This window comes from Nanorana parkeri, unplaced genomic scaffold, assembly GCF_000935625.1.
Source record: "Nanorana parkeri isolate BGI_ZX_2015 unplaced genomic scaffold, ASM93562v1 scaffold1970, whole genome shotgun sequence".
NCBI lineage: Eukaryota > Metazoa > Chordata > Amphibia > Anura > Dicroglossidae > Nanorana > Nanorana parkeri.
The window spans coordinates 150,379-164,348 of NW_017308238.1; the positions used below are offsets into that span (position 1 = coordinate 150,379).

A 13,970-nucleotide genomic window follows, 5' to 3' on the forward strand; every position below is an offset into this window, starting at 1 on the left:
CACAACCTAGTGTGAGTTATGGTTATTTAAAGCCCCACATCTCCCTAAGGTACACATTCAGATGGCATTCAGGCACCAAAATGTGGGTGGCACTGTCACAAATACAAATGTCCAGCTTGACATTTGTGTGAATGGAGAAGGAAAGGGAGCGACTGCTGCTTAAAGCTGTATTGAAGCTATGGAAAGGGGGAGGCTCTTGCCATAATGTGGAAATATGCTGTGCACTTGCCTCCTATTCTGTTCAGTACTCACAGATTCATGCTCACTGTCACTGCTCCAATGCAACCATCTTTTCCAGCTATTCATCTGGATTGTCATCTTCTGCCATCACCATTGGGTGACCACTGATAATGTAACTTCTACACAAGTGTGCTGGAGTTACGTTATCGGAGGACTTGGCTCCATTCTCCTAATCTTACAGTACCGAAAATGGGTTGTATGTATACACAGCACTTGACAAGGTAGAACATAGTCCCATAACAATTTAACACCCAAACTCCCACGCTGCTATGCCACCACCCTCCAATAATCCCCACCTCCCAATTAAGACACCACACTCGAGATTGGAGTTAAATGGCTGTAAGACTAACTTTGACCCCGTACTTCCGAGTTCCCTGTCCACCCTGTCATGTAGTCTTTCCGCCTATTTTTTATTTTCTTTTGCTCCAGGACTATCTGCACATGCACCACAGGATGTGTACAAAAATTGCTAAGAGAAAGGGGAAGCAATTTTTGGCGTAAAAAGTATTTTTTACCAAAATAAAAATTCTAACTTGTATTGACTGTCATTCTTGAGAGCAGTCAGCCTGCACTGGGGCAAAAGACATGAGATGTTTCCCTATCTGGCTGTGCAACTGTTACTTATGTCTATAGGGAGCTTAAGAGTCACTAGAAGAAACACAGCAAATTACTAGTTACTATTCTGTAAGTTCTCACAGGAATCAGTAAATTATCAGTGGTGGTGAATTCTATAACTTTACAACATATTAGAAGGAGGTAAGATATGGCAGCATAATCTCCCACCCTTGGGCATTCACGCCAGACACCAGTTAGACCTTTGTGAAGGGACAGAAGAGACACCCTGCGGAGACCTTAGCTTCTGGTGTATCATGGGGAAAACAATAGTTTTTCCAACATGTCTTATTGCCATGTCAGCCACTGTCAGCCATGTATGATGGTGCTCCAAAAACATATAAGATTAGATTGTCTTCCAAACCAGACATGGCCTGTGATCTGCACACATAAAACTATGATGAGTTTTAAAAGGGAACAGTTTATTGTCTTTGCACAGGAATCCTCTATAGCCTTTGTCCACCACTGAAGTATCTTGATATGGTGGTATGTCTTCATAGTACACAGCTCAGCCTGAACCTTGTCCTGAATAAAACAAATTTACAAATATTACAGAATATTAAAGTGTTTACCACCCTAGACTTTACAGCATGTACATGCTGACTGCACAGAACATTAGAAAGTGCTGCCAAATGGAGATAAGAGATAAGCAATTCTTCAGCATAAGTGAACTTCAGTAAGATAAAGGTGAAATGTTGTCAGTTTACACAGAAGAAAACTGAAATTAAACGGAATGAAAAACAGGGTAAGCAAATTAGACACTTTAGTTTAGATGTTTGACTAGTTTTTATATACTATGTTTTAATTGTATTCCTGTACATCCATAGTTCCAGTACACATTTTACCGGAAAATACTTTTTTACTTGCAATAGAAACCTTGTGGAGTTTTTCCTTCTTGGAATGATAGCCTTCTGTTTCTCATGGCCGTACAACAATAGTGAGCAGTAATATTATATATATTAATATTAGATTAGATAATTAATCCATCTGTTTATTATAATTCTTCCATATACTGTAGTGCAGATGTGTTATCCATTCCTTTCCAAAACGCACCGTTCACATCATTTACAGGTTATTCACTAAAGAGTGGAGAAGGCAAGAGAAGTGAACAATCTATGACAGTGATGGCGAACCTTTTTCAACCCGAGTGCCCAAACTCCGACGCAAAATCAATTTATTTACCGCAAAGTGCCAGCGCTGAAAATAAGTTTAGTGCTGTATTGCAGTTCGGGCGCTCGGGTTTAAGAAACGTTCAACATCACTGCCTTAGGCCCCATTCACACCAAGCGACATACCTTACAAGCGGGGCCGGAATAGCGCGACTGTTCGGGGCGACGTTCCAGTGACGATCACACGACCTTCACCGTCGGGCTGCATTCAAAAATAGAAACATCACATGACATCCGCGGGAAAAAGGGTCCTGCTGAAGCGACGAGCGACATGGAGCTGTACATTAGAACAACTCCATTGAATAACATTGGCCGGCGACTTCTCGCGATTTTACGCACAGTGTGAATGGGGCCTTAGGCAAAATAGGGAAACACGCATATTCAAGCATTTATACACTTAATAAAACACATACACACGTAATGAAACACACACATCACACTTATTAAAACACACAGAACTACTAATAAAAATGAATAAATAAAACATTGCCCCCTCTCCTGCTTACCTGTTTTGCAGGGAGGTGGGCTGCATCCCTGGGGTCTCATCTCTGCATAGGAAGGTTGTTTCGCTCTCGGGAGGAGAGGGGGAAAGGCTGTGCGGCTCTCACGGGGGATCAGAACGTCCCAGATCGCGTCTGTAGTCGGGCCGGTCACAATCAGGCAGCGGTGATCTCTAAACAGGCAGATTAGACCGGGGTCCCAGCGAGGGGGAAGCGGCTGTCTAATCTGCCTGTTTAGAGGCCGCTGCCTGATTGTGACTGGCCCGGATCGCGTACTGAGGCGATCCGGGTCGGTCGGATCTATTTCCATTGATGGTCCCTGAACCTGGGCTCGCGTGCCAGGAGAAAGGGCCCCGCGTGCCATAGGTTCGCACCACTGATCTAGGACAACATAGGAGAACTATTTCTAATCAGCTATGTTGTCCTAGATTGTTCACTTTTCCTGCCTTCTCCAAACTCTTCACCCTTTTGTGAATAACCCTGTTGATGTCTCTAAGACAGCCATACACTCCTACACAAACTAGGCTCAGTATGAGTAGGAACCACTTAGCCTGCTATGTTTTTTGATTGCTGAAGGGAACAGGAACATCTGGAGGAGCACCGCTGCCTTCTTTTCTTTGGTTCTGATAATTACATTTTGTGTATTATATAGATAAAGATACAGTATATTGATGTGTCTCAGTTAGCGGAAGAGGACTATAATCAGCCGCAGTCTTGTTGCTACAACAATCTTTGCAATGTTCAAATAATTTCTCACATTACATATAAAATGATTACATAAAACTCAAATTAAATAGCGTACTAGTGCTGAATACAGCTATAAAAAATTAATCTATATTATAATGGGTGAATACATTGTAGTAAGGCAAAGGAGAAGAAACAAAACATCATTTATTATGAAGTCATATTCTCCCCCATTCACACTTGAGACATGTGACATTATGTGCCACGCTTATGTGTGTTTGTCATGCACAGGGCTGTCCATTCATTTCAATAGACTGTCCTATGTGCGACTAAATGTGGCAAAGAAGCTCATGCACGATTTTGAGCTTCGAGCTTTGCACGTTTTTTGTATGTTTGTCATGCATCTTTGCTTGGCGAGTTTGGGGTGCCATTAACAATGTATGGCACTGCAAGCATGACATGTTTTTGTGCATTTCGGGAACACACTCCAATTTGCACTATTGTGTGCGAGTGTTCACCCACTATAGGGGCTTAGTGCTACTGATATTAAAAGTGCCAAAGCACTATTGTTGTAATGTGTGCAATATATAGGAAAAGTGTTTATATGACATATTTTATCAGATAACAAAGTCATACAACTAGTTTAGGTGTATGTTACCCCAAAATGTAATCATTCATATGTGTGTCTGTGTTTTTATGGAGATGTTTGTAAATGTAACCTGTCCTCTTTTTATTTATTTTTTTTAAAGTGAAATACCTGGTGATCCTGCCAGTCCCCCTCCCATCTTGCTTCAATCTGGCCACGCCAAGCACAGAACAGAAGCAGATCTATGCTTGTGTGGTCAGTTTGTGTATCTGTAATTCCTGCTTGGAGTCACAGTTTCTGTATCTCCGGTGGATAGTTTAGCCCACTATCCCCTGGCCGGCCTTGCTGTGTTGATTGACAGGAGGAGCTTTTCTGTAAAACTTCAGCTGCTCTTATCCCGCTTAATGCAGACATGCCCCCCCTTCCCCATGGGGAAGAGGGAGTAAAGGGAGGCTGTATGGTCACGTGACTGCCAAATAAAACATAATAAAAATGTAAACAATTATTTTTTAACAAAGTATATCTAAAGCCAAAACTAGGACCTCTGTCAGGTTTGTATTGCGCTCTGTGTCCCCATTGGGGAGAGTCTGACTGTTATCACAAGAACAGATAATGAAGGGAAATCAAAAATGTTATGGCTGCCATGCCGCAAGACGTGGGGGAAATCTTTTAATGAAGACACTAGAAGTGTAGAGGAGGGTGGGAGGACAAAAATAGGAGAAGAAGGGGCTTCTGGTGTATTTGCTGTTCCCCCGAACGTCATATACACCAGACACAGATGAGAACAGAGGAGCCCAATTACTTTTGCACACAGTAACAGCGGTTCCTACAGCATCAAAACCCCCAGACAAAATGTACTTGATTCTGAAGATAGTTACTAACCCTAAAACCAATTAATGCACATCTGGCCATCTTAATGAATCATCTTTGTGCTGCTTCACTCTTCTACATGTATAATGTGCCATCAGTGTTGGGTGTTTATTAAAGAGTCGGGTGCTTGTCTAACACAAACCGGCTGCCTTTGTCTATAGCAGGGTTGTAAGCATTTGCTTTAATAATGATGGTTAGACTTGCAGCAGTATGTGTTGTGCTTTGTGACAGGTATTATACTGGTACACCTCTACTTGTGAGTCTGCAACATTATAGTAAATCTGTCGCCTAACATTTATCACTGCTCATGTTTTTCCACTGCCTTGTTGTGTGTCAGAGAGGATAAATCTGCCTGAGACCCTGTCACCAAAATTGCAGGAAAAATGGAGCATTTAAACTGCTCACTTGCAGCACTTTTCTCTTCAACAAATTATTGTATTCATTTTCAATGTGCTTTTGAACTTGCTGGAAAATATGGCTACTCCAGTAGAGTCCATTCCCCAGCACAGCCCTCTCCCTCCTTGCATGTCATAGCCCTCTCCTCTTCTAGGAGTGTCTAATAACACTCTGTGCTGGCCAAGCTCCCGAGCCCCTCCCCTCACCTCCCAGCTGTCAGGGGAGGAGTTATGGGGAATACAATAGAGTGTTACTTGAGTGACAGCTCTGAGTCTGCTTACATCACTTCCAAGATGGTGGCACTGAGCAGCAGTCTTGGTTCTCTCAGAAGTCTACACAAGAGAGGCTCATGCAGGCAAAAAAACATGCATAAAATATGGTAGATGCAGAATTAATCTTATGGGAAGATTTGTTGAAATTAATGGTCTGGGGATAGGTTCCCTTTAAAAGTTCCTGGGGATGTGGCAACACTACCTTCTGTCATATGCTTCCACTATTTCTCCCTGTATGGTGTTACATACCTATCTCTGGCCTTTCGGCAAGGCTCCCCTCTGAATCTGGTGACATGATGTTGCTCAGGTTCTCAAAACATAGCGGCCCTCTGGCTGAATTGTGGTTCTGGGGATGGCACGGGTTGAGGCACCACAGGAAGCACCACATTAAATTATTTACGGGGCCCCACTTTATATAAAATTGGCCATTTCCACACAAATGTTTGGAAACAAACATTGATTTTGCAAATTTGACTGAAGCAGATGAGAAAATGTTTCTAGTAAATATACAGATAGCATGTATAAACATTTCATTATTCACTTTGAATGTGCCATAAAAATGAAATAGCCATATTGCCAACTGTCCCCTCTGTTAAATATTGCTTTCTACACAGCAATAGCAACAGTGCCACCTGCAGGCTAAAATGTGAAAGCCTAGAAGAAAATTCTAATAATTCCAAAGATTGTTTTCCAGGGTTCTAAAATATGTTTAGGAAATAATGACATGACTTGTTATTAAAGGTGGGTGTAGAATGAAAAAAAAATAACATGAGCAGGCTTTTCCACTCTTCAGACAATGTTCCATAACACATTGTGACATTTCACACTCTGGAGAATAGGATAACTTGCAAAAATGAATCCTGAAACCCTGCCCAATGGAATATTGTGTCCTGTAACACTAGCAGGTTCCGGCTGAGCGGCTCAGGTGAGTCAGCAGAAATTAGATGCATTAACTGGTGTGTGTGTGTGTGTGTGTGTGGGCGCAGTGACAGCAGCCAGTGTAGTTCCACACTGTATAAAAGTCCTCACAGCACTTGGAAAGGCACAGTCAGAAAGTGTTCTTGCTTCAACAGTGATTGAACGGAACCTTCTCTGATATCAAGAGCTCACTTTTATTCTTTTCTATTCTTCAAGAATAACTCTGCAGCAAGATGAACTCTCAACTGCGCCAGAACTACAGCCATGACAGCGAAGCCGCTATTAACCGCGTGGTCAACCTGAAGATGTATGCATCTTATACCTACCTGTCACTGGTAAGTCCTATTGGCTTTGGTAATTTAGTAAAAACCTGCAGAGATATATGGATTTTATTTCTGGACACTGGTTTTCCAAAAGCTTTTGAAACACAGAAAGGTGGGAACAAAATATTGCTATATTTCCTAAAAAGAAAAATCATGAAAACCGAGTATTTATACCTTCTGTAAAATTCTGGACATATACATGACAGTTTTCATGCAATTTCAACCCCTTTGTACCAGCTTTCAATCTCAAAAACAACCAAACAGATCTGCTATCTACATTTCATGGTTTCAATAGAAGCTATTAGTAGTAGGCTGCATTCATCTGCTTGTTTTTAGGACTGAGGCTGGTTGACAGTGCATGCATGCATGAAAAGATTCCTGCCTGTCCTTAAACATATTAAAAAGAAATGTAATGTGCATATACATAGCAAAGGGAAATAACCTTACCTGTATGTATATCCTGCGAGAAACGAATCCTATAAACTAATATCATGAGCATGAGGCTCGGGTTCGAAGCCACCTTGGGTTCGAGGTGGACCCATTGTTTAGCGGTTTGGCGAAACTCAAAATATGTGGCTAAAAATTTGCACCTGACCCTTTATTGCATATTCTTCTCCCTGCTCTTATGGGTCCATGAGAGCCAATAATCTGAAAGAATAAACAAGCCAACCCCCTATTATAAAAATGTGGGCTCCCAGAAGCCATATTATCAGTGAGTGTTGAAGCCAGTTAGGGAAAGCTGACATCTGTGTTGGGCAGGAGTGGGCAAACTCTGGCCTCCCAGAGGTGGTGAAACTACAAATCCCATGCATTTGTCACTGGCAGTCATGCCTGTGGCTGTGAGAATCTTGCAATGCCTCATGGGATTTGTAGTTCCACAACAGCTGGAGGGCCGGAGTTTGCCCACCCCTGGTGTAGGGAGCTACCTTGCTATGCAGTGCTATACTATAGATTGAAGCTACATACCCGTTTTTATTCCCTTGTTCACAGTTCCATAGATCTAATTGTCCTTCATTTAGTATCAGCAGCAAGTATACCTGCTTGTTAGCCTCTGCGCCAGCCCTCTGCAGCATTTTTTTGTTTATCTGTGATTTATTAGGGTCTTTTATTTGGATGGGGAGATGTTGCATTTGATTTTGTCTTGCTAGTGCCCTTTTTAAATTTGGGGTCTGCAGCATACATTTGTTGCTGAACAGTTAATAGCACTTGCAGACAGCTTCCAAGGCACAGCAGGTAGACTGGGCTAAGAGGGCTCCTCAAAACAGAAGAAATCAATCCTAGTTTTTATTGGAAACATTTCTTATATAGCAGGGACGTGCGGTCAGGGGAGGCAGAGCCTCACCTAGAATTATGGAGGATAAAGCTGTCAGCTTCAAGTATGAAGCTGACAGCTTTTTCTCCATTCAGATCGGCATCTAACAGGTTACAGAGCAGGGAAATCCTCCCCGCTGTGTAACCTGTCATGAATGAAGCGCTGCCTGTTAATTACAAGCAGCGCTGCATCCGGCTTTTGACAGCTGGTTAGTGGGGGACAGGGAGGCTCCTCCCTTCCTCCTTCACACTGGCTTAGGAAGGGGGCTTCGTCGGTGGGGGAGGGCCTTTGGTCGGCAGGGGCAGGGCTTCGGTCGGCGGGGGCGGGGGAATGCCTCACCCAGAGTATGAGGTACCGCACGTCACTGTTATATAGTATCCTGTAGTGTTTTACCATATGCTTCTCAAACAAAGGTGTTCGTAAACCCTTTTTGCTCTGGGAGGGGATATAGAGAACATTTCTTTGCTCTGTTTAACAATTTGTAAACAACGTTTAACAATTGCAATTTTTTTCACACCTCATCCTCCAACCGGACGGCTGATCTGGCTCCATCCAGGAGTTAGCCATCATGCTGCAGTGTCTAATGGGTTCCTATCCGCCTATCACAATTTACAAACATATAGTTAAGTAGGGTATACACGGTTAGAATTTCATATTAACGTTCTGCAGAACTTCATTCATCCTAGCAAACGAAACCAACACTATTTAAAAGATATTTTTTGTTCGACGCTATCACCACCGAGGGTAATACCAATGTTTGGAAATCAAATAATGTTCAGTCTTCTTCCTGATCATTATTTTTTTGCACAGACGAATTACAACCTCCTTCAATATTTTCAAACATCAATGATCGAATTAAGAAATGCACATTCAGAATTTCGTTCATTCGAGAAACATTTTCCAACATGCTCCTTTGAGATATCGACAAAATCAACTTTGTTCGTATGAAATTTTAACCATGTATACCCTCCTTTAGTCTTTAATCCTCTCCTCCTGATATCTTTAAAGGAGAACTATGGGGTTAAGGCTTTTCCCCATAGTTCTCCTAAGGGTAACGGGAGGACACAAACTTGCGTCCTCCCGTCACCCTAAGCTCAGTATACCGCGAGCTAGAGCTCACGGTATACTGAGACACCGCAGTCGAAACGGATCCAGACAATTCTGTCTGGATCCATCCAGCTGTGTGAGTGACAGCTGGCTCTGCCTATCTAGAGGCAGGCCAGCTGTACACGCCCCCTCCCCCGTCCGTTCCGCCAGTCAGCGCTGCTGGATCGGACAGGGGAGGGGGGAATCCCTGCAGGGAGCCGTGAGTGACATTCACGGCTCTCTGCACGGATAGATCGAGAAGTGAGCGAGCGACAGTATGTGTTCGCTCACTTCCCGTTCTACTGAGCCGACCTGTGACAGTTTCATTTTTACAGGTCAGCTCAGATTATGAGGCTGAGTGAACATCACTCGCCTCATAATTCTCCTTTAAGAGCAGTCTGGCCAGAAAATAGATCATGCTACTAGTGAAACAGAAAGCTTACCAGGTATAGTTGTCTGCATTTTGATGCCTGTACAAAATATAATTGTTCTGGTATATAGAAAGCTAATTGAGCATCTGGAACTTACTGAATTATATAATTGTATAAAAACCACACTGCTATTTTTGGCTAATAATTATTTTTTAGTTAAAATGATATGTGAGGAGACTGAGGTGTAATATGGCGAATTCTGACAATCTTGTCTCTTTCATTTTAAGTCATACTATTTTGACTGTGACGATGTGGCACTACATCACGTGTCTGAGTTCTTCAAGGAATTAAGCCAGGAGGAGCGAGAGCACGCCGAGAGGTTCCTCAAGTACCAGAACAAGCGTGGGGGGCGTGTCCTTCTGCAGGACGTCAAGGTGAGATGAAAGAGAATGCTGAGGACATCACACTGATTAGTATGTCTCCTTCTAAGTACATGTGATTCACCTAGTTACATATCAACACTTAAAATGAATATCATTATTCAAAAAAACACCTTATTGTTTACATTTTAAACTTAGTTAAAACTTGTGTCTGGTTTTATTGCTGTCTGTTGCAGAAATGTTCACTTTCTGTCCCTATGACACCAGAACTTACGGGGGATGAGTGTCACTGAGCTATAAAAACCTGTCAAAGGTTCTAACTTTCCCTAACTATTGATGCAGAAGGGAGTGAGGGGAGATCTGTGAGGGGAACACAGAGAAAGACCTTCCCCACTTTATCCAAAATGAAAAAAACTTGGCTGGAAGTGAGTTTTGATATAACAGTCTAATGGTCCTTGTGTTGTTTTATTCCTCAGAAACCTGACCAGGACACTTGGGGAAACACTCTGGAGGCTATGCAGGTAGCTCTGAACCTGGAGAAGAATGTTAATCAGGCTCTGCTGGAATTGCACAATGTAGCAACAGACAGAAAAGATCCCCATGTGAGTAATGGTAACATACTGTAATACATGTTCAAGCACTTACATATCATGTGGCAATGTGGAAACCCCCCCAAAATTAGATCTAATGACATTCTATTTTGCTCCATTGGGATTCTGCGGCAGTCAGTACTTTAGCCTTGCAGTGAAGGGTTTTCCAATTGTATCACTGTAAATGGGAATCTTCTTTTAAATAGGAAAGCCAGACACCAAATACAGTTTGATAGAGAATCCAGTCAGCACAGTCTTGGTGATGTGCAGCTTTCAGAAAGCACATTCTCATACCAATAGTACTTCCACTCTTACAGTTCCCTGGAAGACCAAGCTAGAACCTCCATGTGGCCATAGTGAACACAAGGCTCGGCTAGTGGTTATAGAGGGATTTCCCAGAAAAGAATGTGTTACCTGCACAGCATATAAATAACATTTTACATTTTTATGATGCTTATCCTTTAATCTCAATACTGTCTCATTCAATGACCAATAACAAGCACGCAAAATTCCTGACCTACAGTACATACTTATTACTTGAACAAGTAATAGTATGAGATTTTGAAATCTCATATTTCTCATAGCACAGGTTTTCTTTAAAGGAAAATCTGTCACAAAACAGAATGCTTGTTCTAGGACTTATATGTAAAAGGCATATGTGGCTGCCCCATGTACAAATATGTACAAACTATAAAGAGAAACAAGGTTTTCAAGGCATTAACACTCACTAATAGAATTCAAGTGAATCTGTGCTTTGCCCATGTAGGGCAAAACAAAAGGCTCACTTTAATACTAGCCCTGCCAGCAGCACATAGCTACTTTTCCTCACTTATGTTTAGTAACACTCCTTCTGGGTTGGGGTCTTCACTCCCCTTCCACCACTATGACAGCGCTGGTACATGGCTATTAGATGCTTAGGCACCTAGTGCTGCCCCATAGAGGTACAGAGAGTCCTGAGCTTGTATAAGCTCCAATTTAGAGCTTACACAGGTCCCATTCTCTTCGCTCCAAGGTGGCCAAATTGAGCAGCAGTAGAGCAGAGGGAAGGAAAGTACATATGTAATGTAAACCCCACTTCAACAAAGCTTATGTTTACTTTACGTTAATCATATTCAAATTTATATCTAAAAACAATGTAAGACTATAATTTCACTTTAACATATTTCTCAGAGTAACTTTGACACAGCATCATTTTTATTAACCCACATGCTAAAGTAAATGACAACCGCAAACAATTGCCGCACTTCTACAAATACATCTTTTATTATTCACACATTTTATACAAAATGATACAGCAATGTAAGAAAAACCCTAGTCCATAAACACACTTAAAACGATTTCGTTCCCACCATATTGCAATAAGGGTGCTACATTCATATATTTGATGTGAATAATCAGAAACACTGCTAGGAGAGTCTGTAAAATGACCAGAGTTTTACATCAGGTAATAATATTGATATATTACTAGCACAATGCAAGTATACAATATAACACAAATACCAAACAATCCCTCCAGTTAAACATCTCACATACCTCTATAAAACCTGTCATGTACATGAGCGGTATAAAGATTAACAGGAGCTGAGGGTAAAGCACTGGGAGGTAGAAATGATTCTCTGAACAGAAAACGTAAGGCACAAATGCTTGGAGTAAGAAGTGAATGTAGACCCTGGGGAGGGAGAAGAGTGTTACTGGGTCATAGTGGGCGAGCACCCCAAGATACGCAGCTCCATGAGTTCCGTGGCTGAGCCACTTCATCAGGAGGCTAATTTTTTATTATCTTTCACCCCTAGCTATGCGACTTCTTGGAATCTGAGCATTTGAGGGAGCATGTGGACCACATTAAGACGATTGGACACCACATTACCAACCTGAAGCGCCTGGGTGTCCCCCAGAATGGCATGGGCGAATATCTGTTTGATAAGCACAGTCTTGAGGAAAGCAGCTAAGCTTGTCACTGAGTGGACACAGCCACAGTCCAACACATCAGAATACATAAAAAAACACCACAGGAATAATATCAGCAGCCTTATTGTATTTCCTGTGACATGTAACATGTGTGTTGTGATTGCGTTGAAGTAAACCAAGTTACATCATGCATTATGCTTGTTGTAGTGTTATTTATTCAGAAAAAGTATATATTAAAGCTGAAAATCAGGCAGGCATGAAACACTCCAATGCATTACATACAGTAGAGTACATTATCTGAGAGACAATAACCTCAAATATGTTTGAGTGCCAGAGCGCGGGAATATACCGGGACTTTGAGGCACAAAGCGGGATTGTCTCGGCAGCCAACTAATTTTGCCGCTAAGGTCAAGCTGCAGAAACATTGTGAGGCACCTTTAGGCCTTGTTCACACCAAATGCAGAGCAGATCCGGTCAGGTTTCTGCACACGCAGTGCAGTGGGTTGTGCCGCGTTTTTGATGCGTTCCGGGCCGTTTTTTGGTAAAAAAATAATTCTTTTTTTTAAGTTTAACATGGGCTTTCAGGCACTTGCATGTGTTTTTGCGTTTTGATGCGTTTTTGATGCGTTCCAGAGCAGGTAAAATAAGGTTTGCCGCAGTTTTTTCACCTGCTCTGGATCTGTACGCTGCGATGTGAACTGGAGCTCAAAATACCATAGGAATAAATTGGATGCAGTTTTGATTCGGTCTGCACCTGCTCTGCTCTGGATCTGCTCCGCGTTTGGTGTGAACAAGCCCTTACAGTGCCTGGGCACTGGAATAGGCAGCAAACCTGGTGAAAGTAATAATAAAAAGTCACAAGTGTACTAATCAGATAGCCAGACTAAAAGAATGGTTCAATGTTAAAATAATAAACTTTAGTAACTGCCTCCGTGCCGGCCCGGAGCTCTCTAGATCTGAGCGGGCGTATTTAGACGTCCGCTCAGACACGCCCCCTCGCGCACGCGAGCGGGAAATGGCCCTTTTTTTAAAACAGGCAGCGATGCCTGTTACCATACAAGCGATCCGCCGGCTTTAGGGCATATCTGTCCCCAAAAAATGGTATAAAATTCATTTCAGTACAGCGTTGCATGACGGAATAAATGTCAGTCAAACTACTCCAGCGCTGAACACTGAAAAATGGCCTGGCCAGGTAGGGGGTGTAAACACCTGGTCAGCAAGTGGTTAAATCACTGCTGTCATATCTGTTTTCTGCATGAGCCTTGACTGGTTGATGAACTATGTAGAAACCAATGCTTGTTTGATGGTCTTCTCTTTTGTCTGCTGATTTGGTACTTGACTTCAGTTACCTGACCACAACATCACACAGTCATGTTAGTGCTGGTGTTTCAACCCATGAACCACTTGAAGTGGTTAATATAAACTACAATGGTTAAAATCATGGCAATGAAGCAATGTGCTGGACTGTGCATCTTAATGTGAGCTGCGACTTAAGATCTATACCTGCTCCTGTGAAGAGAGTCCGTGCTGGGCGACTGGACCAGACCAGCTCTGGATCACTGTACCTGTTTTCTTTCACTGACAGTGAAGCCAGGGTACCCCCTGATGAAGTGCTGCACCAGCACCACCAGGTTGACACAGGACATGTGCCAGGCAAGGTATATGTGTAATTTTTCCCAGGTGAAGCAGGTTAGTGCTGTTGTCACGCATAGTTACATGGTTAAACAGAACACTATGCCCACAATTACCCCCT

General features: G+C 42.4%; 1 protein-coding gene across 4 annotated transcripts; it reads left to right on the top strand.

Moving 5' to 3' along the window:
• The first annotated feature begins 1,512 nt into the window (after positions 1-1,512).
• Positions 1,513-12,324, top strand: LOC108800249 (ferritin heavy chain B-like). Of its 4 annotated transcripts, none has more exons than XM_018572217.1 (5): positions 1,513-1,597; positions 6,464-6,582; positions 9,627-9,773; positions 10,196-10,321; positions 12,103-12,324. In XM_018572217.1, exons 2-5 carry the CDS (start codon positions 6,481-6,483, stop codon positions 12,256-12,258), a joined length of 531 nt encoding a protein of 176 aa, XP_018427719.1. In that variant the 5' UTR covers positions 1,513-1,597; positions 6,464-6,480; the 3' UTR covers positions 12,259-12,324. The 4 variants fall into 4 exon arrangements, with proteins under 4 accessions (XP_018427719.1, XP_018427721.1, XP_018427720.1 ...); XM_018572219.1 differs by lacking the exon at positions 1,513-1,597 and adding an exon at positions 6,043-6,070; XM_018572218.1 differs by lacking the exon at positions 1,513-1,597 and adding an exon at positions 6,167-6,254.
• Positions 12,325-13,970: the final 1,646 nt, after the last annotated feature.